The 24,352-nt window shown below is 37.0% G+C and overlaps 2 protein-coding genes across 4 annotated transcripts; one reads left to right on the forward strand and one right to left on the reverse strand.

Annotated features, from left to right (window-relative positions):
* The first annotated feature begins 236 nt into the window (after positions 1-236).
* P38mapk (p38 map kinase) lies at positions 237-17,626 on the forward strand. 2 transcript variants are annotated; one of them, XM_028178705.2, is made up of 9 exons: positions 237-485; positions 686-822; positions 6,036-6,229; positions 6,950-7,059; positions 7,318-7,442; positions 10,313-10,392; positions 12,094-12,215; positions 12,884-13,014; positions 14,411-17,626. In XM_028178705.2, the coding sequence occupies exons 1-9, from the start codon at positions 382-384 to the stop codon at positions 14,488-14,490; spliced, it is 1,083 nt and encodes a 360-aa protein (XP_028034506.1). In that variant the 5' UTR covers positions 237-381; the 3' UTR covers positions 14,491-17,626. The 2 variants fall into 2 exon arrangements, with proteins under 2 accessions (XP_028034506.1, XP_028034507.1); XM_028178706.2 differs by lacking the exon at positions 10,313-10,392 and adding an exon at positions 10,761-10,840 and having other exon boundaries at positions 255-485.
* On the reverse strand, positions 17,032-23,412 carry Topors (Topoisomerase I-interacting protein). 2 transcript variants are annotated; one of them, XM_028178665.2, is made up of 5 exons: positions 23,073-23,412; positions 22,406-22,618; positions 21,669-21,829; positions 20,823-21,032; positions 17,032-20,737 (listed from the first exon to the last, which is right to left on the reverse strand). In XM_028178665.2, the coding sequence occupies exons 2-5, from the start codon at positions 22,610-22,612 to the stop codon at positions 19,498-19,500; spliced, it is 1,818 nt and encodes a 605-aa protein (XP_028034466.2). In that variant the 5' UTR covers positions 22,613-22,618; positions 23,073-23,412; the 3' UTR covers positions 17,032-19,497. The 2 variants fall into 2 exon arrangements, with proteins under 2 accessions (XP_028034466.2, XP_028034468.2); XM_028178667.2 differs by having other exon boundaries at positions 23,146-23,369.
* Positions 23,413-24,352: the final 940 nt, after the last annotated feature.

Consider the following 24,352-nt stretch of genomic DNA (forward strand, 5'->3'; position numbering starts at 1 on the left):
GAGAATATAATATTTCGTGTGGATGTAAATTGTCTCAATTATCGCCGCCACCCTGAGGATCCGTTTATACTCAACACGAATGCATCGGACGCCTTACCTTCTAGGGCACGACGACTTCAAAAATTTATGTTGGTAGAGCTCTTTATTTCACTCTTCATAAATTAGACATTGTTACAAAAAAAATGTCTATATGGGCTACAGTCCCTTTGTCTACCCAATGGATGAACTATGAAATTAAATTCACTGACAGAAACATAGATTATACACTTGTCAAATGAATCGAAAGTCGTCTGAAAAAAATATTAATAAAATTAATGTAAACCAGAAAATTGAAGTCTAATACATAATTTACATACAGCTAATTTCAAACGAACGACTAAAATGCCTCGTTTCCATAAAGTAGAAATTAATAAAACCGAATGGATAGTCCCGGAGCGATATCAGATGCTTACACCTGTAGGTTCCGGCGCTTACGGTCAGGTTTGGTATGTATTCTATTTGTAAGCACAGTAGGCAGAATGCCAATGTTAAAGTTCATATATTAATTAATTTATTAAATTATCGTAATAACATCGAGCACCATTTATTTGCTTCAGTTCGCAAATTATACTTGTGTGGGCGGAACTAGTTTAGATACGTACGTATCCATCAATTCTTATATCCATTATTTTGTATCTAATTTTAGTTCTGCAATAGATGCCCAACATAGTATGAAAGTGGCTATTAAAAAGTTAGCGAGACCTTTTCAATCAGCTGTTCATGCAAAGAGAACATACAGAGAGTTGCGAATGTTGAAACATATGAACCATGAGAATGTTATTGGTAAGTATTATATTTTCACTTTTCACTTAATGTTCTATCTATAAAATAATCTACACTCCGCAGTTAGCTTTGTAAGCTAGAAAAAGCTGTAAAAAGTAATTTTTTCACACAATTCTTCAGCTTCATGAGCAGTTTGCTTTCAACAGAGGGACATGATATGTATTATGTTTTGTGCAAAGTTTATTATTTATTACTATGAAACCTACGAACCTGTATAAGGCTATAAAAGTAGTGAAAAAACAATGGCCTTGAAAGTGTCCTCAAAAATTGTTGATATTTGTCGTGTTGAATTATTGAGCTGCATTGGTAATATTTTCTACTAATTAGAAAGAGGCAGAGACATATAACTTTATTTTTTAAACCTTATCTGTATAGTCTTATCATGAGCATGAGGCTGGCAAATATTGGGAACTCAATAAAACTGAAATTTGTTTAAGAATCCATCAAATAAAAGTATTTGTTATTAAAAAAAATTTGTTGTTGCTTTTGATGGGTGGATGAGCTCACGACCTTCCTGGTGTTAAGTGGTGACCACAACCCGTAGACATCTAAAATGTTAATGCGACCACGCATCTTGGGATGTGAGTTCTAGTCTCTGATTTTACAGTACAACAGCTGCCGCAACCTTCAAATCGAAAGAAATGTGCATTGCAAATGTGAATATTGTTGTATTGCTTGAAACAAAGGCACCTGCGCGTCTTATCCTTTCAGTTGCAATGAGTTTACATGCAATTGCTTCAGGGACTACCATGCTAGAGACAAATACCAAATTTTACCTAGCTTACTGATTTAATTTTTACACAATGTTTTACTTTTAAGTTTATTAAAATGTAAAACAATAAACTTAAAAGTAAAACATTGTGTAAAAATTGTAAAATTAAAATTAGTTACATTAATTTTGTGTTAGTCGCAGGCACCATTAGTATTGCCAAAATTGGATACTTTTTATAATATTAAGTGTGTTTAAATAGCTCGACAATGTTCCATGTGTAGCCATAACACGACACTGGCAAAAATTGCTGAAAGTATCGACAGATTGGCATTAAAAAAATATATATTGTTTTATTTTTCATAGTATATGATTTTGTATGGCTCATGGCTATTAGTGGCCGCCCTGGGAAAATCAAATCAAAGGCATGGGCCTCATTAAAATCTGCTAAAGAATTACCTATCAGCAGATTTGGGCAGGTCTTAATATTGGTATGAGTCAAGTACAAAAACCTGAGCGAGCATTATATAGCATAGCATAGGATATAAAGATTTGATCATTTATATGGATTTTTTAATATCATTGTTGCTAAACCAATATTTTCTGTGTGCACTCTTTGGAGATTTTGACATTTTGTTTAATTAAACATATTTTGCTATAAAGGAAAAAATGTAAATTACTTTCTACAAATAAAAAAATTGGTTTGACAACAATGTGCCTTTATCTTTATACTTGCTGTAGAAAAAAATAGCTTTAACCATCACTGTGCATTCATGTTATCAGTAGATCAATATTTATCGGTTGTAATCTTTGAGTACCGAAAATATGACATCTGCATTAATAAATTTGGGTATGGTTATGTGCATACATTAATAAAGGTACCTAAGTGTAAACCAAGTGGGCAGTGAAGTTTTTCACCTATGAAAACTGAACTGAAGGTGCGGTGGTAAAAATGGTGATGAAAAGAAATGACGGGTAAATCACTGACAATCCCTCAGGATGTTCCCCTGGGTCATACCGCACAGAACAAAAACAGATACTATCTCTATCTATCTCTTAGGTTTATGGCGTTTCCTTTTAGATTTCGCCAATGTCAAGTGTAGGTATATAATACTCTGCTTTCTATAGCGGGCTTCGTGAACGAGCAAGGTCACAGATATTCACTAAGAATTAAGTGAATAGCTAAGAATGTTTGATGACAGGATCTCTGTTGATTTACCTAAAACAAATAAGACGCACACAATATATATACAGGGGTTAGTTCGATAAAAGACAGACAAACTACAGCTTAATGTTATTTTGGTTAATTAATGAACTAAGAATATAAACGAAAGGGGAGTTGACTAGGGAAAGAAAAGATTTGAGATCAATGGGGCGAGGAATATCAGGAGGAAGGAGATCATAGAGGGAAGAAGATAGACGAGGACAACTGAAAAACATGTGATTTGGAGAGCCTTCGTCAAGACCACATTCGCAAATAGAACTATCCCTGATATGAAGTTTAGCTAGGTGGACGGGGGTACACGTATGGCCTAGCCTTAATCTACAGATCGTACTTGTAACGCTTCTGTAGACTCGGGCTACAAACATTCCGTGTCAGTAGAATTAAGGAGAAGTGAGATTATCTTAAATTTGAATGGCACAACGGAAGTTTTCTTAAAGTCCTAATAAACAGTTAGATGAACGATCGTAACGGAAATCGCATTGTCACTTGTTGATAATTTGGCGATACTAAACTTGTACTTTAGAGTCTGGGTTTTACAAATTGAAGGATCCGCCACTTAGGGGACGGTGAAAATGGACGATCTTCAGGGAATCCGAAATTCTGTGGATCTTGTACGAAAGTCAATATAAATACTTAACGAGATTGGCAATTTAGGAGCATTCGTGTTTAATACTGTGAGATACAATCCGGCGCACACATCGGCGGTATTAGTAGTTCTGTCCTGTTCGCACGTTGGGTGATGCAGGTCTCTAACAGTGGGCTCTCACATCGGTGATCACACAATGTGAGACAGTTACCGGCAGTAAAAGATAAAAAAGATCACTTGAATGCGTGCGATGAATTGCGTCTTGATCAGTCAACGATTAATTTAATAGAGTTCTACGTATAAGCAATGGAACGTTTAAGTTTAATTATGAATTACGCTGGTTACGCAATGTTCAGTGTCAGCTGTAGTATGCTCGGGCTCTCGCCCGACATCACTTTACGCGGTGGCAACAAGATGCAAGGCAAAATCCGGTACAGATGGGTTTCTTGGGAATTATGTGGAGAAAAGCCAAAAGTTGAAGAGTAAAAAATAAGAAAAGAAAGAAGAAAACATAAGAACTTGGGACAGGTAGGAGGAGCGGTCGCCGCCAATATAAACGTCGGTGTAAACTACCTGGATCGTCGGAGTCATTGGCCAGTAAGCCGCTCAGGTGGTGCTATTATTATGCTTCAGGATAACCAATGGATTGGAACTATCCTGGCGGGTCTAAATGTGACCCATCGTTTAACGGTTGCTCTTTAATACAACTTAGCGGCACGCTGGTACTGTTAGCACGGCGCATGACCTTAATCTTTCCTGTCGTTTCGAACCGTCACCGAAAGATCTTCTTTAGAACCTGAAGGTACATATAATACAAGGTACAAAGAAACATATAATTGCGGACTTGCAGTAGTTGAGCGTCGCCTTTAGGTTTCTACCGCCCATGATCTGTAAGCGGAGTAAAATGTCCCTTCGGAACAAGGTGACACTTTACAAAACTTACATAAGGCCCGTCATGACTTACGCGAGTGTGGTGTTCTCTCACGCGGCCCGCACACGCATAGACACCCTCCAATCTCTACAATCCCGCTTTTGTAGGTTAGCCGTCGGAGCTCCGTGGTTCGTGAGGAACGTTGACCTACACGACGACCTGGGCATCGAATCTATCCAGAAATACATGAAGTCAGCGTCGGAATGATACTTCGATAAGCTATGCGTCATGATAATCGCCTTATCGTTGCCGCCGCTGACTACTCCCCGAATCCTGATCACGCAGGAGCCAGTCACCGTCGACGCCCTAGACACGTCCTTACGGATCCAATAACCTTTGCATTAGACGCCTTCAGCTCTAACACTAGGAGCAGGCTTAGGGACCTCGTTAACCGTACTCGTCGAACTCGACAAAGAGTTCGCCGTGCAACCTAACCCATGAATCAGCTCGCTGAGTTTCTCGCCGGATCTTCTCAGCGGGTCGCGATTCCGATCCGGTAGTAGATTCATTCGCGAAGCAGCTACTCTTGAGCTGTTAGGTCTCCTTCGGAGGCGCTCGGGTGGCTGTTAGCAAATCCCACCCCTCCTGGCTGAGCCTTTGCTCGCCCACCTGTCCTGGTCAAACTGGAAAGGCCTCCGGGCCACCAGTAATCCTTCAATCATAAAAAAAAGGTTCCTACCAAGCGCTCTTGGAAATGAGTCCTAAAAATTTGTCTTAAGCTGATACTGCTCAAGCACGTCACCCGTACATCATAATAAAACTGTGGTAAAGCGTTACCGCCTTTAAAAATAAAAAAAAATCCGCCATAAAACCACCAATTCCAATTTAACAGTAAATCTAATCACAGAGTAATCTACGGTGCATCGTGTTATAACATATAGGCATGGTATTCCAAGTGTCTGTTTTTTTATCTATTTCATTAAACGGCAGAAGAAGTAACAGTACACCTGCCTGCTAACCGGTTTTCGGAGCCCGAAAATATTTCAACTTCATGAATTGTTTTAAACTTTCGCGGTTATGTACATTATAAATACTATTATTTAATGGGCTCTGACCACAATTTTTTTTATTTTTCGCGTTTGAGACAATATCGACATATGCCGAGAATAACATTTTAAATGATATTTAGAAAAAGCCTAGTTACAATGTTATTCCTTGCACCTACCTGTTGGTATATCCGTGTCATGGCACCTACAACATAAAAAGTCTGCAAGACAGAAATAAAATTAAATGAAATACGTAATTAACAAATGTTAACGTTTGACTTCCACTGTGAAGGAATTATAACATCGTGTAGTAAAAATCAAACCCGCAAAATTATAATTTGCGTAATTACTGGTGGTAGGACGGTAGTACTTGTGCGTCCGCACGGGTAGATATCACCGCTGCGTCTATTTCTGCCGTGAAGCAGTAATGCGTCCTGTCCTGGTGAAACTGGAAAGGCCTCCGGGCCACCAGTAATGTCTAACTATACTCAGACCTTAGAACTCATATCTCAAGATGGAGGCATTTACGTTGTAGATGTCTATGGGTTCCATTAACCACTTAACACTAGGTGGGCTGCGAGCTCGTCCACCCATCTAAGCAATAAAAAAAAATTTACAATTAAAATTATGATTTTGTGCCTTAAGGTAGATGACATCGTTGACTTTGTGATATCACAAGATGGGCCGTGAAATTGTCTACCTATTTAGAGCAATAAACATTTTCTAGAATATTATAAAAAGCTTAAAATGATAATGCTCATAAAATATGTTCTTAGGATTGCTGGATGTGTTCACACCGGAGAAAACATTAGAAGATTTTCAGCAAGTATACTTAGTGACCCATCTAATGGGTGCTGATCTGAATAACATCGTACGGACACAGAAGCTTTCTGATGACCACGTTCAGTTTCTGGTATACCAGATTTTACGTGGACTCAAATACATACATTCGGCTGGCATCATTCATAGGGTAATGTGTTTCATAGAACATAAATAAATCTCACTCCGTTGTGCTGTCACTAGATGAAATACACCTATTTGTTTAAACGAATTATGCACCGCAGCTGAATAAATCCACAATTACTAATCCGATTCATGATTATGTTGAAACATTACAAGTTGAGAAACACTTATCAATGTTTAGGTTGTCAATGTTACAATTCAAAAATTGTATTAAAAATGTATATAATACCAAAAGTAGGTACACACCCTAAGACTTTATTTTTTATGTACCTACTAAACATTTCAAAGTAACTATACATTAAAAACTCATGTGAATAGTCATGGTATTACTTCACTAATTCAGATTCGCCAACACTCGGTGCGAAGTTTTAAATAGGGCCATTAAGGCATAATTATTAATTTGTACTAGTGCCGTAAGTGCCAAGACTGTATTTATACAGATTTATTTATAGCTGAATAGTGACAAAGCGTATTGCACTGGAATAAATTATGTTTTCTTTTAAAAAACATCTCAACTCTATATTGTGGGCTAACCAGAAATATGAATTACCCCTGTAGCAGTTAGTTTCCGAGGTTACACATAAAATAACTTTTAGGTCTTTATAGTTACTGTAACAAGTTAAATCTTAATAAAGGCAGCTTAACTTTATTCCATTTAACAACCAGTATTTAAATTGATATTAGGATGTAATTATTGCTAATAACATTAACATTATTGCATTTATAGGATTTAAAACCCTCTAACATAGCTGTGAATGAGGACTGTGAGTTAAAAATCTTAGATTTTGGCTTGGCGAGACCCACTGAGACTGAAATGACAGGTTATGTGGCAACAAGGTGAGTCTTTAACTATTCAATGAAATGAAATTAATTTTAATTATTTATCAAAATCACTATTTTATTATTTACCAATGGTCCCCACACTACGATTAGTTCGATGACCATTGCCACAAAAATAATTAAAGAAAGCCTACATATTTCAATATGTAGTATCTTCATAAATTTCAATAGTTCAAAATAAACATGAAATTCATACGTAAAAGGTCGATAAATGGTTGTTGTTAGATTCGGATTTGTTATTGTTATCAATTGCAGATGGTATCGTGCACCAGAGATAATGCTCAATTGGATGCATTATAACCAAACTGTGGACATTTGGTCTGTGGGTTGTATTATGGCTGAGTTGCTGACAGGAAGAACTTTGTTCCCCGGTACTGACCGTATCCTTTTAATCTCATAAAATCACACATGTAGCATAACATTTTAGATTGATGTTTTGTTATTATATCACTTCCATTGTATGTATTAGAACCATATATGTATGTATATATGTATGTTTTTAGTCAAAAGGCAGACAATATTTAGTAGCTTAATGCATACATACACACAAAGCTATTATCATTCCATTACCATTACCAAACAGTTTGTACGGAAAATAAAATTCTGGTTTAAAATGAATTAAGAGAAGAGATCGTTTGTTTGCACTGATGACATATCATTATTTTTCAACCCATCTTCTTATTACGTAACACTTTTATGGTGAATGTAAAAATGTAGGTGTCAGTGAATATGAATTTCGATCATTAGAACATCGCTAGTACGAGTAGAACGGTTTCTTTAACATGTCCCCGGAGTGAGTGACGGATTTAGGCTTGATGCCGCCCTGAGCCCTGATTAAACACAAAGCTATAAAAATATATAATGTTTAAAAAAATGGCTCTTTGAATTAATTTCAATTGTGTGTTATCTATATTTGGCTCTTTTAGTCGAGACAATGTTGCCAAACACCAGCCTAAGGGCAGTGATGGATTTAGGATTGATGCCGTATTAGGCCCTGTTTATCGAGCTGTCCTTAATGTTACATTATATTTTATTAATTTTGATGCAAAAAAATTTTTTTTTAATTTAAAGTAACTACATATATTTTGATTTTTTATAAAAAATAATCTGATCTTATTTTCAAAGGAGACTGTACTTATTTTCTTCTTTGAAATTTTTACATTTCAAAAACTTTTCCACCCCTCAAGTCATCCCGCCCTTAAGGCCCGGGCCTAGGCGTGTATCCATTGCGGCCCGGTGTGTGTATTCTCGTAATATTACTAGCTTACCAAATATTCTGTACTTATTAATTTGGCTCGACGACCTAAAATCGGAACGTAATCCTTACGTTCTTCTCGATATTGCTCTATCTCTTGTCAGCCTGCACTGCCTTATATCAGAGACAGTCCGCCGGCCGACGCTCTGTTGGCCCAGATTCGTTTGTTCCGTGTATTCAACAAGATCTAACCACCGGTACCGGGGTCTAGTCTTCCCTAAATATATATTTTTAAATATAAATAAACTAGCGACCCGCCCTCGCTTCGCTTTGGAAACTGTAATTTATTATTGATTTCTCCAATATTTAATTTAATACATATAAACCTTCGTCTTCAATCACTCTATCTATTAAAAAAAACCGCATTCAAATCCGTTGCGTAGCTTTAAAAATTTTAGCATACATAGGGATATAGGGACAGAGAAAGCGACTTTGTTTTATACTGTGTAGTGATTATTTCGACAACTTTATTTATTTGTTTGTAAAACAGTTTAAGGCCAATGTCAAATAACTTACACAGCATTGCTGCAAACTGAGTTATCACTAAATCTATCGGTCGTATTTATTATACGTCAAATAATAATTAAAAGACTTAAATGAAAGGTGATGTAATATATTAATAATGTGCAATCGCTACATTTTAGCTAGATTAGTGCTTTTCAATGCCATATTAATTGATACGATTTTTCAAAGTAAATTCGGATATTTAAAACTCAAATAATATAGACTGCGTTTCCATGATTAGTATTTTTTTTTATATGATGGCGCAACGTATAGAACCCGTAGGGGTATTTGTAATTCTGTCCTGCCTTTTTTTACCGGGGCGTTTTTCGGTGACAATTATAACATGACAATATAACTATGACATTTGTGAAATCGTCTTAAGGTTTTTTTCGGGCCTCGTGCTGATCCTTTTATGAGGTCCCCTAGTCTAGGGGGCACGCGGGGTATGTGGGTCTGGTCCGCGACTGCGAACCGCGGGCCCAAGAATATAAATCGCCTCCATGTCTCAAGGTGCATTCACTTTATGATGTTTATCGCCAGTAGCTCACAGAATATTTGGTATTATAATCCAGATATTCGACCAGATAGATCGTATGCCTATTTAATATTTTTTTACTGGTGGTATGACGTCTTGTGAGTCCACACAAGTAGATACCACCTCCTTGCCTATTTCTGCCGTGAAGCAGTAATGCTTTCGGTTCGAAGAGGGGGGCAGCGGTTGTACTGTTGAAACTAAGACCTTATACAACTCATGTTTCAAGGTGGGTGGCCGCATTTACGTTCTAGATGTCTATGGGCTCCAGTAACCACTTAACACCAGGCGGGCCGTGAGCTTGTCCACCCATCTAAGAAATAACAAAATAAATAAAAACAATTTCAAGTTTCGGGAAAACCTCTTAATGATGCTCCATATAAATCAGATTTAAGGAGTACTAACTGGAATTATTTGTTTTGTTTTAATTTGCATATATAAATGAGCTCGCGGTTAATCTGGTAATAATTGGTTGTCAATGACCGCGGCGACTTCATAAAATTGGGTGGGTGATCTGGTTAAGCGAGCCTAACAATTATTCAGTTTGGTCACTTTTATTCTCACTCTGTGAATAATGTTTAGGTAAGAAGCATCAATAATATGTTTACAAAATATATGTATCGCAAAAGTTTGTAGGCATATATATAATATAGTTATTGTATAAATGCGTTTTTTTTCCCTACCTATACTGCTTTGAGAGGCTATTTCAGCTTCGCCCTAACATGTAGGTGAGCTCACGGGGCTCAAATCGGAGTGTTGCTAGCACTGGCCCTAGCAAGAGCAGTACTTCGCAGAATCTACCACCGTAAATAGGCGTTAATAATAAAATGTTTAGCTTCGCTTTTACCGATTATATAAGTTAACTGTGTGGTATAGGTATAGGTCGGTTAAGTTTTTTTTGTGTTAAATGAAATCGTTACCGAGCCGCATTGCGTGAGAACCCTTAATGGAGAAGACAGATATTCATCAATTGAATTTAATCATGGAGATACTCGGCACGCCCGCTCAGGAGTTTATGCAGAAAATATCGTCCGAGTCTGTAAGTAAACATTATGCGCACGACAATGAGAATACTGACATTATACATATTATAACTATATACTTATTGAAGTATCAAAATTGATTTTGTAAATATATGTATATTTCGCGTTATATTAGTGTCATTTAACGCGACATCTGTAAATTTAAAATTGTATTCTGTCGGTTTTTTGTGAAGTGCGATTAGGTCACACGGTGTCAGAATGTTTGAAACACATTGTACAATCTTCTTTGTTAAAATGGGTGAGAGCCGCCTGCGCTGGATTTTACACGTAACAGCTTTGCTTTAACATGCTTTTACTGTATGTATCAGTTTTAATGTCGCTTGTGTAAGTTTGGTGCTTGTAACCTTAACATTCTTGCAACCAGATATGGACCATTTAATGAGGATACTGTTTTTGTGTGGGAAACCAGAGCAGGAGACGTTTGACAAAATTATTAGTGAAGAGGTAAGGATTAACACATATCCGCATAAAATATTTTCTATTCACACTTTCTCGAGGCAACAGAGAATAATAATTTTCACATAATAATATAACAAAGTATATAACCTAACCTAACCGTTTTTGCATATATATACGAATTAAAAGAAAAAGTAACGTTAATACATATAACATAATAACTATATACATATATATATAGGAGAATGAAATATTTTGTTTGACCTGAAAAGCTACATCTTTAAAACATCGGGTAAAACAACATTCAGGGCATTTATGTATCAAATAGTTTCCAATATGGCCATCGAAAAATTCACGTGTACATGAAAAAAAGCGGTACTCAATAAATTGTATTTTATTTATTTTTATTTATTTATTATTAACATAGAAGTAGAAACACAATCATAATGTGCATCTGTGCTTGAACTAGGTGATAAAGCCTGTATCTCAAGCAGCAGTGCTCCTCGTACAAAGAATACAACAGATTTACTTCAGATACACAAAAATAGAAAGTTAATAGACAAGAAATAAACTGGAATTCATGGATTGTACATGAGTAATAAAACGAGTGAAGTGTCTTTATGTGGAAGTGCGTCTCGATTTGTTTGCGGTTTTGTGATTGTGCAGTCACGCATTTGTGTCCGTTTGATGTTCTATGTGTAATGGAAACGTTTGTGTCAATTTAAATACTAAAACTGTGTTCTTTCGAGCGATATAACTATTAAAACGTATGATTCACATGAATTTAATGTATCGGCGATCAAAAATCTGTCACCTCAAAGACCTATAGGAATTTTGTTTTAGATGCAAAGTTTAACATCCAAACGATCATTTCGAAATGATAAAAATATATGTACTATCTCAATATAGCCGTCAATTAGAGAGCTATTAATATTTTTATGAATCCGCAATGTACATCAAAACCAGCTAACGGAAGCATCTACTGCGTCTTGAGAGGTCATTAACCGAGCGTCAACTGATTTTTTATTCAATTATTATTAAAAACTCTCGCAAAGCTATTCTCGAGCATATACTAAGACCAGTTGTACAGAATACAACTAATTCTATAGTTTTAATAAAGTAATAACCATTCTGATTACTGTACCGCGGAGTTTATGTTAAACTCTCAGTCATTATAGGTGTAATTATTCTTGTTTTATAGGACTAATTTAGCTTGGAGCAGTTGAGTGCCACGTTTTAATCTCATATAACAATGACAAATTGCTCAATCAATTAAATAATAGTCGTCTCATTATCTATAGGCACGTAACTACATCCAGTCTCTGCCGGCTTTGAAGAGACGCGACTTCCGCGAGGTGTTCCGCGGCGCGAACCCACTCGCCATCAACCTGCTGGAACTGATGCTCGAACTGGATGCCGATAAGTACGTGATGTCTGATGCAATTTTGTCACACAATCAATTCGTTTCAAAGGAGATAGCAAATTTAAAATAACAAATTTGCTAATTTTATCGAAAACGTCATTCGCCTTGTAGACCTTGCTAACTTCATATGAATTTCAAAAAGTTTCTCAATTACTTTGCCCGTTTAGATCAGTTAATCTCACCCCTCCTGGCTGAGCCTTTGCTCGCCCACTTGTCCTGGTGAAACTGGAAAGGCCTCCGGGCCACCAGTAATACTTTAAACATAAAAAAAAAGATCAGTATAGCTAAAACAAACAGTTGCTTTCAAGATTTGAGTATTTTTTCCTTTGATTTTCATCGTCGTCCATGAAGTTCTGTATGGGACGCAATCAAGCCGCTGCCTAACTCAGGAATGTTCTCCAACCTCGTTTGCACAAGACCATGTTCTAGAGCTCAGGAAACATAGTAGAAGGAATTTAATCTCACAATCGAGTGGGGGAAGGTGGAAAAATTCAATGTATGAAGAGATGAGGCAATCGTAAAATGTAGATAGTCCTGAACAATTTCTCAAAGCTCTAGAACATGTGGTATAAAACAGAAAGAAAACCCTCGCCCGTAAACCGAGTGGTTCCCAACGAGCTTGCGAAATGTAAGTTTGGATATGAATAGACTAAGTCGCTTATTTTCAGACGCATAACGGCAGAACAAGCGCTCGCGCACGAGTACTTGGCCCAGTACGCGGACCCGACCGACGAGCCGGTTTCTGCGCCCTACGACCAGAGCTTCGAAGACATGGAGCTGCCTGTAGACAAGTGGAAAGGTTATTTTTTTTTATTTTTAATGTATACTCGCTGACCCGGCAGACTTCGTAATGCCTCAATCAATATATAAAAGACCTAAACTTCTGTATAAAATAAACTTGAAACAAACAAAAGGAATCCGTCCGACGGGGGACCCATCAAAGGAAAAACAAAATTGTTATTTTTATTGAATTCCGAGCATTTTCGTATTTATCTACCTTTTAAACCTTCTCTGGACTTCCATAAATAATTCAAGACCAAAATTAGCCAAATCGGTCCATCCGTTTTCGAGTTTTAGCGAGACTAACGAACAGCAATTCATTTTTATATATATAGATATAGGTGGACGAGCTCACAGTCCACCCGGTGTTAAGTGGTTACCGGAGCTCATAGCCATCTACAGCGTAAATGCCGCCACCCACCTTGAGATATGAGTTCTAAGGTCTCATTATAGTTACAACGGCAGCCCACCTTCGAACCGAAAAGAATTACTGCTTCTCGGTAGAAATAGGCAGAGCGGTGGTTACCTACCCGCACGGACTCACAAGAGGTCCTAACACCAGTAAAAATATTTCTTTTAAATTGATATGTCTTTTAAAGCTGATCAGCCGACCTCGTAAGATTATTGGTGTCTTGCGTATTACCACATTCACAAGGGCTTAGAGTTGCTAGTCGATTAATGCCTCGATATTGTTACTAACTAGCCTATTCGGTTTTTCGCCGGATCTTTTCAGTGGGTCGCGTTTTCGATCCGGTGGTAGATTCATTGAAGCACTGCTCTTGCCAGGGCCAGTGTTAGCAACACTCCCTCAGATCAAGCCCGTGATCTCATCTAACAGCCCGAGCCAAGCTGAAATAGCCATTTAAGCTGCCAGCGAATAGATATAAAATTAAGAAACTGTTTTTCAGTTGCAAAATTAATTACAGAATTCTTAAAAGAATAGATATTGATTAGGTTTATACTTATATAAAATTTACAACACAGATATTAATTAATTAAATTATTAAAAGTAATACATATCGTATTAAAATTAATAATGATTAATGAGTTATTTATCTTCGATAACGCAAGGTTCTGAATATTTGAATACTTTCTTTTTACGTCATTATGAAAATTTATAGAAGTGATTGAATTAAAAATACTGTCAAATTGTATTGTCTGTGAAATATAGACTAGTTTTTTGTTAATAAATTAAGTTGAGAGTTTTGGTTCATACATACATAATTGAGGAATGATGCTTTATTAATATTATTATTAATTTTTTTATTGTCCTTGTAGGCAGACCAGCATACGGCCCATCTGATAGTGAGCGGTTACCGTCGCCCATGGACTTCAGCAATGCCAGGGGCAGAGCCGAATTGCTGCCTACCGTTAGAAATTTAATTAATTAATTCCTTTTATGTTTGGATTCACAGAGCTGGTGTGGAAAGAAGTAGTGGAGTTTAAGCCGCATCCGCAGCACATGAACACCGTGGTCGAGGTGAACCCATCGTAATTTGCAACAGTATTGTAAATAATAATTGCCTTATTACATTCATGCCGTCACGCTGTAGCTGGAGTGTTTATGGCCAGTGTCTTAATGTAATTAATAAAACCATAATTGTGTTGTTTACCAGATTTACGAGATATGAATTTCGATCAGTTTAAAACAAACGAATGTTTTAGTATCGTTCGCTGTTGGAAAGGAGAAAAAACGTATGCTTATTGACGTAAGCGCAATAATAGTTTCTGAACACGACTTCACATGAAATGAGATTTCACTGCGATCACGATAGTAGTAATTCACTTATTTTGTAGTATAGTATTTCACTTATTTTGAAAGGGCGTAAGCACACAAAATCTAAACACAGTTTCCTTTTAAAAAAGCGTATTAAATAGAGTTCAGAGATCACTGGTGGTAGGACCTCTTGTGAGTTAACAATTTAATTAAGTACGTATTTCATTAGAAAAATTGGTATCTTCCTACGGGATCGTTCGATACGAGCACACTATGGAATCCGAACCTCTAGGTATACGGAGGGATTTCGGTTCTCTTTGTGTTTTGTACCGCTTATTCCATGGGGAGTGCTCTGAGGAATTGTTCGAGATGATCCCTCCAACTTTTTTTTACCAACACCCCTCTCGCCCCCGGAGCAGAGTGCATCCATACTATTTGGAACCACTACCTTAATCGACAACGCGTTTTCAGAAGAAAAAAAAACCACGTACCATCCGGTTCTAGAATGAACTCCCTTGCACGGTGTTTCCCAAGCGTTATAACATGTCCTTCTTCAAACGAGGCTTACGGAGAGTACTCAGCGGTAGGCAGCGACTTAGCTGTGCCTCTCGCATTACTGACGTCTGTGAGCGACGGTAACTAAACACCATCTGTGTGCTTAGTGCGAGTTTATTAACGTTCTCGATAGCGTCAGAGTTAACTTAAATTTATATGCAGTTGGAACAGCGCCCCTAGCGGCAAACGTAGGCAAACCTTCCAACTGAAGTCGTCGTGGCCTAAAGGATAAGACGTCCGGTGCATTCGTGTTGAGTGATGCACCGGTGTTCGAATCTCAGACGGGTACCAATTTTTCTAATGATAATACGTACTCAACAAATGTTCACGATTGACTTCAACGGTGAAGGAATAACATCGTGTAATAAAATCAAACCCGCAAAATTATAATTTGCGTAATTACTGGTGGTAGGACCTCTTGTGAGTCCGCGCGGGTGGGTACCACCACCCCGCCTATTTCTGCCGTGAAGCAGTAATCGGTTTCGGTTTGAAGGGTGGGGCAGCCGTTGTAACTATACTGAGACCTTAGAACTGATATCTCAAGGTGGGTGGCGCATTTACGTTGTAGATGTCTATGGGCTCCAGTAACTACTTAACACAAGGTGGACTGTGAGCTCGTCCGCCCATCTAACCAATAAAAAAATAAAATTAAAGAAGAACCGTTATTCTTTTTTTTTTTTTTTCACTTTCAAGAGTTTGTCATCAGATCAACTCGTTGGTATTTATTGTATTGGTTTCATGTTGACAAGCAATAATATTTGTAGTAAATATTTGGTAGTTAAATTTAAAGATTTAAATTATTGTGCTGCTTTTTTTGGCGTTCAGGATTATATACATTTTAGCTGCACAACGTACTATATAATATGTACATTATGCCACTGGCTCTAAAGTCGATATAAAATTTAGCATCGTAAACTGTTTATATCACTGTATATTTTGTAAATATGAATGTCAGAAAATATTTTAGAAAAAAAGGGATACATATTCGAAGCAATACGGTTTATAATTTAATCATTTGGTTCGGTTGTCATAAAGCCAGGTGCTATAAAATGCTTACGTAATTTTAGAGTAAGACGTAAAATATAAATTAATTAAATTAATATTCAATGAAGTGAGAACTAACCTAAATATTAAGTTTTATAATTCGTGAATTAATTCACAGAAGAGTTTGCAGGTCTAATTTTAATAGCTTATGCTGTCCAACTTCAATGTTGGATGTTAGAGGGCAGTTTCGGTGGCTGCTACACAACACTTTTCTTGAATATGTGTAGAATAAAGTATCTGATATGATAGCTAAGAATTTCGCCACTTGAAAGTAGTATCGCCTTACGTGCTATTATTCCGAGGTATTATTCCTTAACGAATTCTGGGACAATATTTCCTCGCTTCCTCATATTCCAAAAACTGTTCTTGTCCAATACGTATGGGTATCACACGTAACCTGTTGTGCCATATTTACTTCAATACTAATCTATAAAAAAGGAATTTAAACGGAATTTCTTCTTTGTCGTCACAATAAAGCTCATTATATTTTAAATATAAAGTCCTACGTATTTTATCTTAAGACGAAATTAACGAAATAAATTTAATTGTAATTTGGTGAAGGGAAGGGATGTGAGTAGGATAGAAGTAAGCATTGACGGCTTGTCCAGGAATGTGGATCTGTATTAAGCGAACTATTCTTATTGAGTATTAAAATCAGTTCACTGTGTAGGTGGTAAAGGAAATTAAGAAACTATAGAACAATTAAAAAAACAAAACAAATTCGGGATGTAAGATTACCGTTTATTGAATTGCTAAGCACAAATAATTGTTGTTTAAGTGTATTCATTACGGCTTTTAAAGCGAAAACAGATCGCCGCGTGTCATATGACGTGTTATTTACAAGCGGAAGGGCAATCTTAATTATATTACATTACGGGCATTTTAAAAATATGTATTACTAAAGCCGTAATAAATAAAAAAGAAAACATTCACAAAATTTCGGATCGCGATTTAATTGTTTTCGTCTTAGGTTATGGGTGTTTAATCCCCTCTATTGGTAACGGTTACCCTACATCCTGTGTAGTCTTCATGTTTGGAGTAATTATAACAATAATGATCATCATCAACGTTAAGGCAGAAGGGTTTTTTTAAAGCAATATCATTATTTTGCTTGTTTCATGAATTTGTAGCTTATTAATTTAATTTCGTGTATCGATAAATTCAAACGAATATAAATTAACTTCGAATGCTTATTGGCAATTATTATTTTTGAATACAAATGATTTATGACCTTTTTTGTTAAATGGAACTTAAAATCATATACATTGTTATGTTGTAAGAGTTTTAGATTTTGATTAAACACGATAAATAAATATATACCCGTTTTATTTACCACAGCCGTTTTGTTTATAAAAAGATAACTGCAAGAAGGTGATTAGTTAAAGGGGCCAATCAACTACTGGATTTTCTTCGACCAGACATCAAAAATTTGGTATGTAGATATCGAAATCTCGTTAAGAAAAATGTATTTAAATAACCAACCAACCGAATAATACGAATATCTCATGGGGTTAAAGTGCGACCAACCCTTATAATACCTATGACAAGACGTCAAAATAAAAATCAATCTGAAAAAAATCTCGTATCGTCAGTAAGTTTAACTCGAGAAGTGGACGTACCTAATTGTTCAATTGAAATATATAAACGTGTTAACGAATTGCCCCAATGAGTTTTTCCTTAAGTAAGGAAGCTAATTCTATGTATGACAAAACTAAACTAAGTCCAACAGGTTTCGGGTATAGTTTCGTGCGATAACCCGCAAGTCAACTGCTAAATTATCTTCTTCTTTTTCTTCACCTTAACCTGCTACTAAGTATTAGGTACATTAATTAAAATAAACCAAATGACGTAATCACTGTTTTTGTGTTATATTACTTTTTTAGGAAATGTTATAAACTTTCGCGGATATCTGCCAAACATTATTATGTAACGGATTCCTACTACAATTTTAGTATAACGCATCTAACAACTTACCCTGAGTTAACCACAGTCTTCCGTCTACTTGTGATCACTGCTGTCGCAACAGTGTCTAATGATCAGGAACTCATTATATATGAAAATCGTGTTAAGAACCCGTAAAATATTAGAGTTTATAATTGCTATTTTCATTTGATTTTCGAATGCCCTCACATGCCACCTGGTTAATAAGTTACTGAGGCTTTAGACAATTCTGCATGAATACTTATGGGTATATCTAAGGGAATATCTAAGGGGGAAATGTTGAAATGTCAATGTTTTAACGGCTATCCCCCCTTCACACAGCAATTAAACAAAGCCCACCGTTGCACTGGACGTAACTTAAATTTTCCGAAACTATATTTATTAAAAAAAAACCTCTATTCAATTCTACGAGCGCTGAAAAATATTAAACTCAGGAATGTCACGAGGCACTAACGAGGGTTTATCGTTTAAACGCAATCACCCTAGTGGATTAAGAGGAACACGAGTGAGTAACACATATTACTCAGATTTATAGGAAATGCATACTGGGAATCATATGCTATATTATGCTGTATATTAATACCAAAACGGTAGAACACGAAAAACCTGGTAATACACAACTACACATTCAAAGAAGTGTTCAGTCCAAGTACATACTAACTCAGGTGTGTATTTTTTATTTTTTTGTACAGTTTTCTTATAAACAAAATGGATTAAGTATTTTATTCGTTTCTATTATTATGTTTCACAACTCTTCTTAAATGATCAGCACAAATAGAATTGATAAATATTTTCTGCCAATATTCACATAAATTAGGTATGAGCGAGAATTCGACAAAACGATTTATATACAATTTTAACAATTCACATAACAGAAAACTAATTGCATATGTATGCCTGAAGAAATGGTGTTTTTTAAACATATATATACACAAAAAACTATGGTGATCTCATAACTCAGGTTTCATCCTCCTCAATCCATCTTTTGGGTTGTAATTCATTTGAAATTGACACTACAAATTATAGGTCAAAACACAATGCAGCCACAAATTGTGCAAACTATATCATCGCCACCGTCTACAATTGTAGTTTCATTCGAGCACAGTCGTAGTTCCATGATGTTCTCTTACCAAAATATCACAACACCGACTGGGGTATTTTTTAATATGAGTAACTTCGCAATATTATACAAGTCTATCATATAAATTATGATTCACTTCACACACGTGAGCCAACAGTCTATCCCTAGGAGGGAGGTTGCTTTTTCTGTACAGTGAGATTAAGAGGCAGGTCGTCGTCTGAGTCAGAGATGCTGGACCTCCTGTCGGGCCCGGTCCGGCCGCGCATGACGGTGACGACGCTCCTCAACTTCCGTCCCGCGGATTCCGTCGGCCGAGCTTCTGGAGGAGGCTCCTCGAGACGTTTAGAACATTTCACTCCTTTTCCTGAATGTGACTTCTTTTTACTTCGTCGGTCTCGATCCGGACGACTCGAGTCGGTATTTACTTTGTTATCGCGTCGTTGACCGGGCGACGAACGTCTTCCACTTCCATTTCTTTCCCGGCGAAATGTTGCGCCTTCCCTGCTGCTTCTCTTTCTGATCTTCTTTCTGGTGGCACCGGTTTTTCTGTCGTCAGATAGTGACGTGTCTGTTGACGACTGATCGGCGTCGGACGAGGCGGAGGTGGAGGAGGCAGGTTCGGGCGTGGTGCGGCGCGTGTCTGCCGTCGTGGCGGAGTCGGAGGAGCGCGGCCGCCGGCGACGACGCCTTAGCGGACGGTACGAGTCGTCAGAGTCCGAACCAGACCAATTCGACCCTTCAGGACGGTCTCTTTTCAAAGTAAGCTTCACAAAAGGGCCGGCATTCGTGTCGGACGGTCCAGGTTGAGGTTGCGTGCTTTCGGCGATCACTACGTCGCTATCAGATCCGACCAGATCAACGAGTTCTGGAGTTCGATCCTGAGGGGGCTTGATATAGCCGACGACCATTACTTCGGATGAGTCGTCGTCAGTGTCAGAATGTGAAATTGTTTCAATGGGAATTATATTGTTGGCTGCGAGGGCGGCCCGGGGCGGAGCTCGCGGTACTCCCGAGGGACCGGCGGAAGGTTCGGCGGCAGATGAGCTCGACACCATCACGATATCCGAGTCGACACTCCCATCTGACTCCGAGCTGGATATCACTTCGTTGACCATTGTCGACATACGCGAATCAGTCGTGTATTGCACATTACGATCATATCCGGTCATGTCGTAGGGTGTTGACGCGAAGCAGTACAACTCGTGTAAGAAATGGTCTGTCCTGTCACCAAAGAAACGTGTCATCGCTTCCCGAAACTCGGTCCCGAAAGTTATGTGATGGTGAGGCAACATTTCCAAGATTCTGGTCAGCACGTAAGAAATATGACCTACGTTTCCATTTAATAAGTAGCTAAGCTCCCTATTCAACCAGGGCACGAGACGATGTAACTGTGTGGCGTTAGATCTGAAAAATTTAACAGCCATTTTAAGGGAGCATATCAAGGTTAACATTATCACATTGGTTTAACATTAATAAATGCTTTTAGTACCTATAGAATTCTGGCGTACAGTCACGAAACCGTCCAGTGAAGTCGGGGAGTGGTCGCGCCCACAGGTTGTGTCGGTACACAGTGCGACGGAAGGAAGCCGGAGAGCGTCGACGCCGTGGTGGACTCAACACATTTGCCACAAGTGGGTAGTGCCGTAACAACAACTGCTGGAAGGCTATCGACTGCCGTCGTGGCAATGTCAATGTAGTTCTGCACCAATATAGTATATTATTTTTTTAGTCTCTTAATTAGCAGTAAGAATTTTTTGTTCATTTCTATCTATTACTGGTAGTCTCTAGAGCCTGCACGGTAACGTACTACCATGCGGCCTGTTTGTGACTCAAAGTAATGAATTCCAGTTTGAAGAGGATACTGTTGTACTATAGATCTCAGATTTAGAACTTATGTTTCAACATGGTTTTACATGCAAGAGGCATTTTTGTTGTTAATGTCTATGGACTTTGGTAAATACTAATAACCAGTGTACTTAGTGTGAGTTTTTTAATTTTTCAATGGCGTAAAAGTTATCTCGAATTTGTATGGAGTTGGAACAGCACCCTAAACGGCAAACGAAGGGAAGTTAAAAAATCCGCACTAAGCTCACAGGTGAGCCAAGAACTCATTTACCCTTTAAAGCAATAAATAGAAGTATATTAATTTGTGAATGTATACACAAGTTCCCCTTTGAAGGGTGGCATATTAGCATACAATTAAGTGATGACATTCACATTGTGAAGTCTCTGGGCTTTAGTAACCAATTAACATCTATCAGCACACTTATCTAAGCTAATAAAGCAATTTTACTAAATTTTAGCCCTATGACAAAACAAAATCTATTGTACTAACCTGTATCTAAACCTTCTGTTTGTGAGTGTATCAATATCAATTCTCTGGCTAGTTTCAACTTGGCGCTGTTCCACTTGGTATTCTTCATATTGTTGATTGGCACGAACATTATAAATTATTGATTTAAAATTTTGCTTGCATAATGGACATTCTGCTTTTACCTGAAAATTTTAGAGAAACTATTATCATGTCAAATCTTTATAATATATTACAAACTAGCTGACCCGGCAGACTTCGTAGTGCCTCAATTGATAAATAAAAGACCTAAACTTTTGTATAAAATTAACTTAAAACAAACAAAATGAACCCGTCCGACGGGGGATACATCAAAGGAAAAACAAAATTGTTATTTTTATTTAATTCCGAGCATTTTCATATTTATCCTCCTTTTAAACTGGACTTCTGGACTCTGAACTTCCACAAATAATTCAAGACCAAAATTAGCCAAATCTGTCCAGCCGTTCTTGAGTTTTAGCAAGATTAACAAACAGCAATTCATTTTCATATAATATATAGATGAATTGATCTGTAAAATTTTCTTGTATTTTAGATAGATTTGATAGAAGATTGAATATTAGAACATTATAAGGTTGATAGAAGATTACATAATTAATTAATCCCCTTAAATTCATTAAAATCCAATTAAATTAATTAAAATCCTATTAAATGTTTATTTTTAAGACCTACAGATATTTAATTTGCTAAATGTGTCTTCAAAAAATTTGTTTTTAACCAACCTTACTCCAAGTTACAAGACAGTTGAAACAAAATTGGTGCAAGCAAGAGTCAGTGAATGATTTGTTTTTACATGTTCCTAGACATATTGCACAGTTAGGAGGTGGCGACCCTCTGCTGTTGTCATGATGTGGACTGCTATCATCACTCTTTATGCTGCTTGGGTTTGCTTCAGAGATATCATCCAAAGATTGTGGTATAGTCGCCATGATTGCCTGGAATGTATTGTAAATATTGTTTATTATGAAAGGTAATATAGCATACTAGTAATCCTATCATAACAAGCATAATTTTCAAGTAGATAATAACAATGTATGGAATTTGCCCTGCACACAATGTGATACTAATTTGACAAAGTTTTGTCTGACATAAAAATATTTAACAATATTTCTATTTAAGGAAGTTTATTGTAGATGTAAGAAAAAAATACATACATACTCACTTCATAATAAGTGGAGTATTAGAATATACTTTACTTGCATTTGTAACCACAATTGTCACCTTTTAAGTTTATATTTTATTCAAAGTTTTAAATAATAGCAAGTTAATAGATACTTCATAATTAATAACTTATAAATTCCTAGTAATTTGGGCCAAATATATGTAACACGACAATTTCTGAAGTCATGGAGAGGTTCTAGGTATATCGTTATGAGAATAAGACGTTACCTATCGTGATATTTCCAGTGGCTTCACCACATCATGTGTCTCAAATCTTCAACGTTATTGTGACGATAGGTACCTGACAGATTTCTTTGTAGTGTGACGTGATAAATAATGTATTTCAACTAAATCAGGACATTTGACATATTATGCTAAAAACCACGTTGTTACACATATTTTATGTCCATTCATATGTGTACGAGTTACGGGAATGAGCGAATAAAATACTGAGGAAAATTATCATCACTACTTTGATGTTTAGTGAAGGATTTTAAATGGATTTTGTGAACACCAAATTTCCGCTAAACCACAAACTTTTTTGTTTGATTTATCCATTGGATAGGCAAAGGGAATAAAACACATATAGTCTCTTAATTTATATCTACTATGTCTGTCACACTAATATATAAATTAATCTAAAAAAATAAAATTAAATTTGAAATAAAATGGTATTTAATGATTTAAGTTGAGACAACATCCAGTAGGCAGGCTTTTTGCCGGGAACGCGCGGACAGAAGTTGTGTGAATTGTTTATTATGTAAATTCAGTGTTTCTGCAAGTTTAAGCGTGTATTAATGATGACTAACTGTTTAGCATCTGTGAAAGTATACAATCGTGGGAAAAGGAAACAAAGTCACTAGACGTGGCATTTCGGGCTCCGCCAAAACTCCAAACCTAGCTATCATTTCACTAAGCTTTTATTTCATCTCATCCCAATTGATTATAACCTCATATCAATCTACCTCATCTTATTTAGTTCCACATATCATTTTTTAATAAAATGTAAATATTTTATAAATATAGATCTTTATAAAATTGACACTGGCAACAATGGCAACGCAAGAAGTCAATTGCTATACTTTTGGCAAGAGCAGTGCTTCGCTGAATCTACCGCTGGATCGGAATCCTGACCCACCGAGAAAACTCGGTAAGAAACTCAGTGGGTTGTGTCTATGCGCTAGGATGCAAGTCGAACTCGTCGAGGATCCGACAGGACAAATTTAGGGCAACGGCAACTTTGTTTTGAGCTGTTGCTTGGGTCGGAGATGTAGTTCAAGGCCGCCACGATAAGAGCGTTATCGTCCCGCTTCCTCGTAGAAAGTGTCAGGCTGAAATGAAGTCAGTTCTCAATGGAAGAACTTGAGGAGTCATGTTCAACGATTTACATTCATTTTCCAACACGGTTACAAGTTTGACGAAAAACGACATACCCGATCCTGTAGACCGAATAGTAAACAGTCGACGTCGCCCAAAACACGTCAATACGGATCCTCCCGATCCATTAG

The sequence above is a fragment of the Bombyx mandarina genome, chromosome 05, assembly GCF_030267445.1.
Source record: "Bombyx mandarina strain Sakado chromosome 05, ASM3026744v2".
Taxonomy (NCBI): domain Eukaryota; kingdom Metazoa; phylum Arthropoda; class Insecta; order Lepidoptera; family Bombycidae; genus Bombyx; species Bombyx mandarina.

What these genes read in the sequence shown, in the direction of transcription:
- P38mapk (XM_028178705.2), top strand. Translation starts at nt 382, where the DNA reads ATGCCTCGTTTCCATAAAGTAGAAATTAATAAAACCGAATGGATAGTC. An exon ending in ACAGGTTATGTGGCAACAAG is followed by an intron (nt 7,060 to 7,317) that starts GTGAGTCTTTAA and finishes TATCAATTGCAG; the next exon opens with ATGGTATCGTGCACCAGAGA. An exon ending in CTCGAACTGGATGCCGATAA is followed by an intron (nt 12,216 to 12,883) that starts GTACGTGATGTC and finishes GCTTATTTTCAG; the next exon opens with ACGCATAACGGCAGAACAAG.
- Topors (XM_028178665.2), bottom strand. Translation starts at nt 22,612, where the DNA reads ATGGCGACTATACCACAATCTTTGGATGATATCTCTGAAGCAAACCCA. An exon ending in GTCTTGTAACTTGGAGTAAG is followed by an intron (nt 21,830 to 22,405) that starts GTTGGTTAAAAA and finishes TAAAATTTTCAG; the next exon opens with GTAAAAGCAGAATGTCCATT. An exon ending in AACAGAAGGTTTAGATACAG is followed by an intron (nt 21,033 to 21,668) that starts GTTAGTACAATA and finishes ATATTGGTGCAG; the next exon opens with AACTACATTGACATTGCCAC.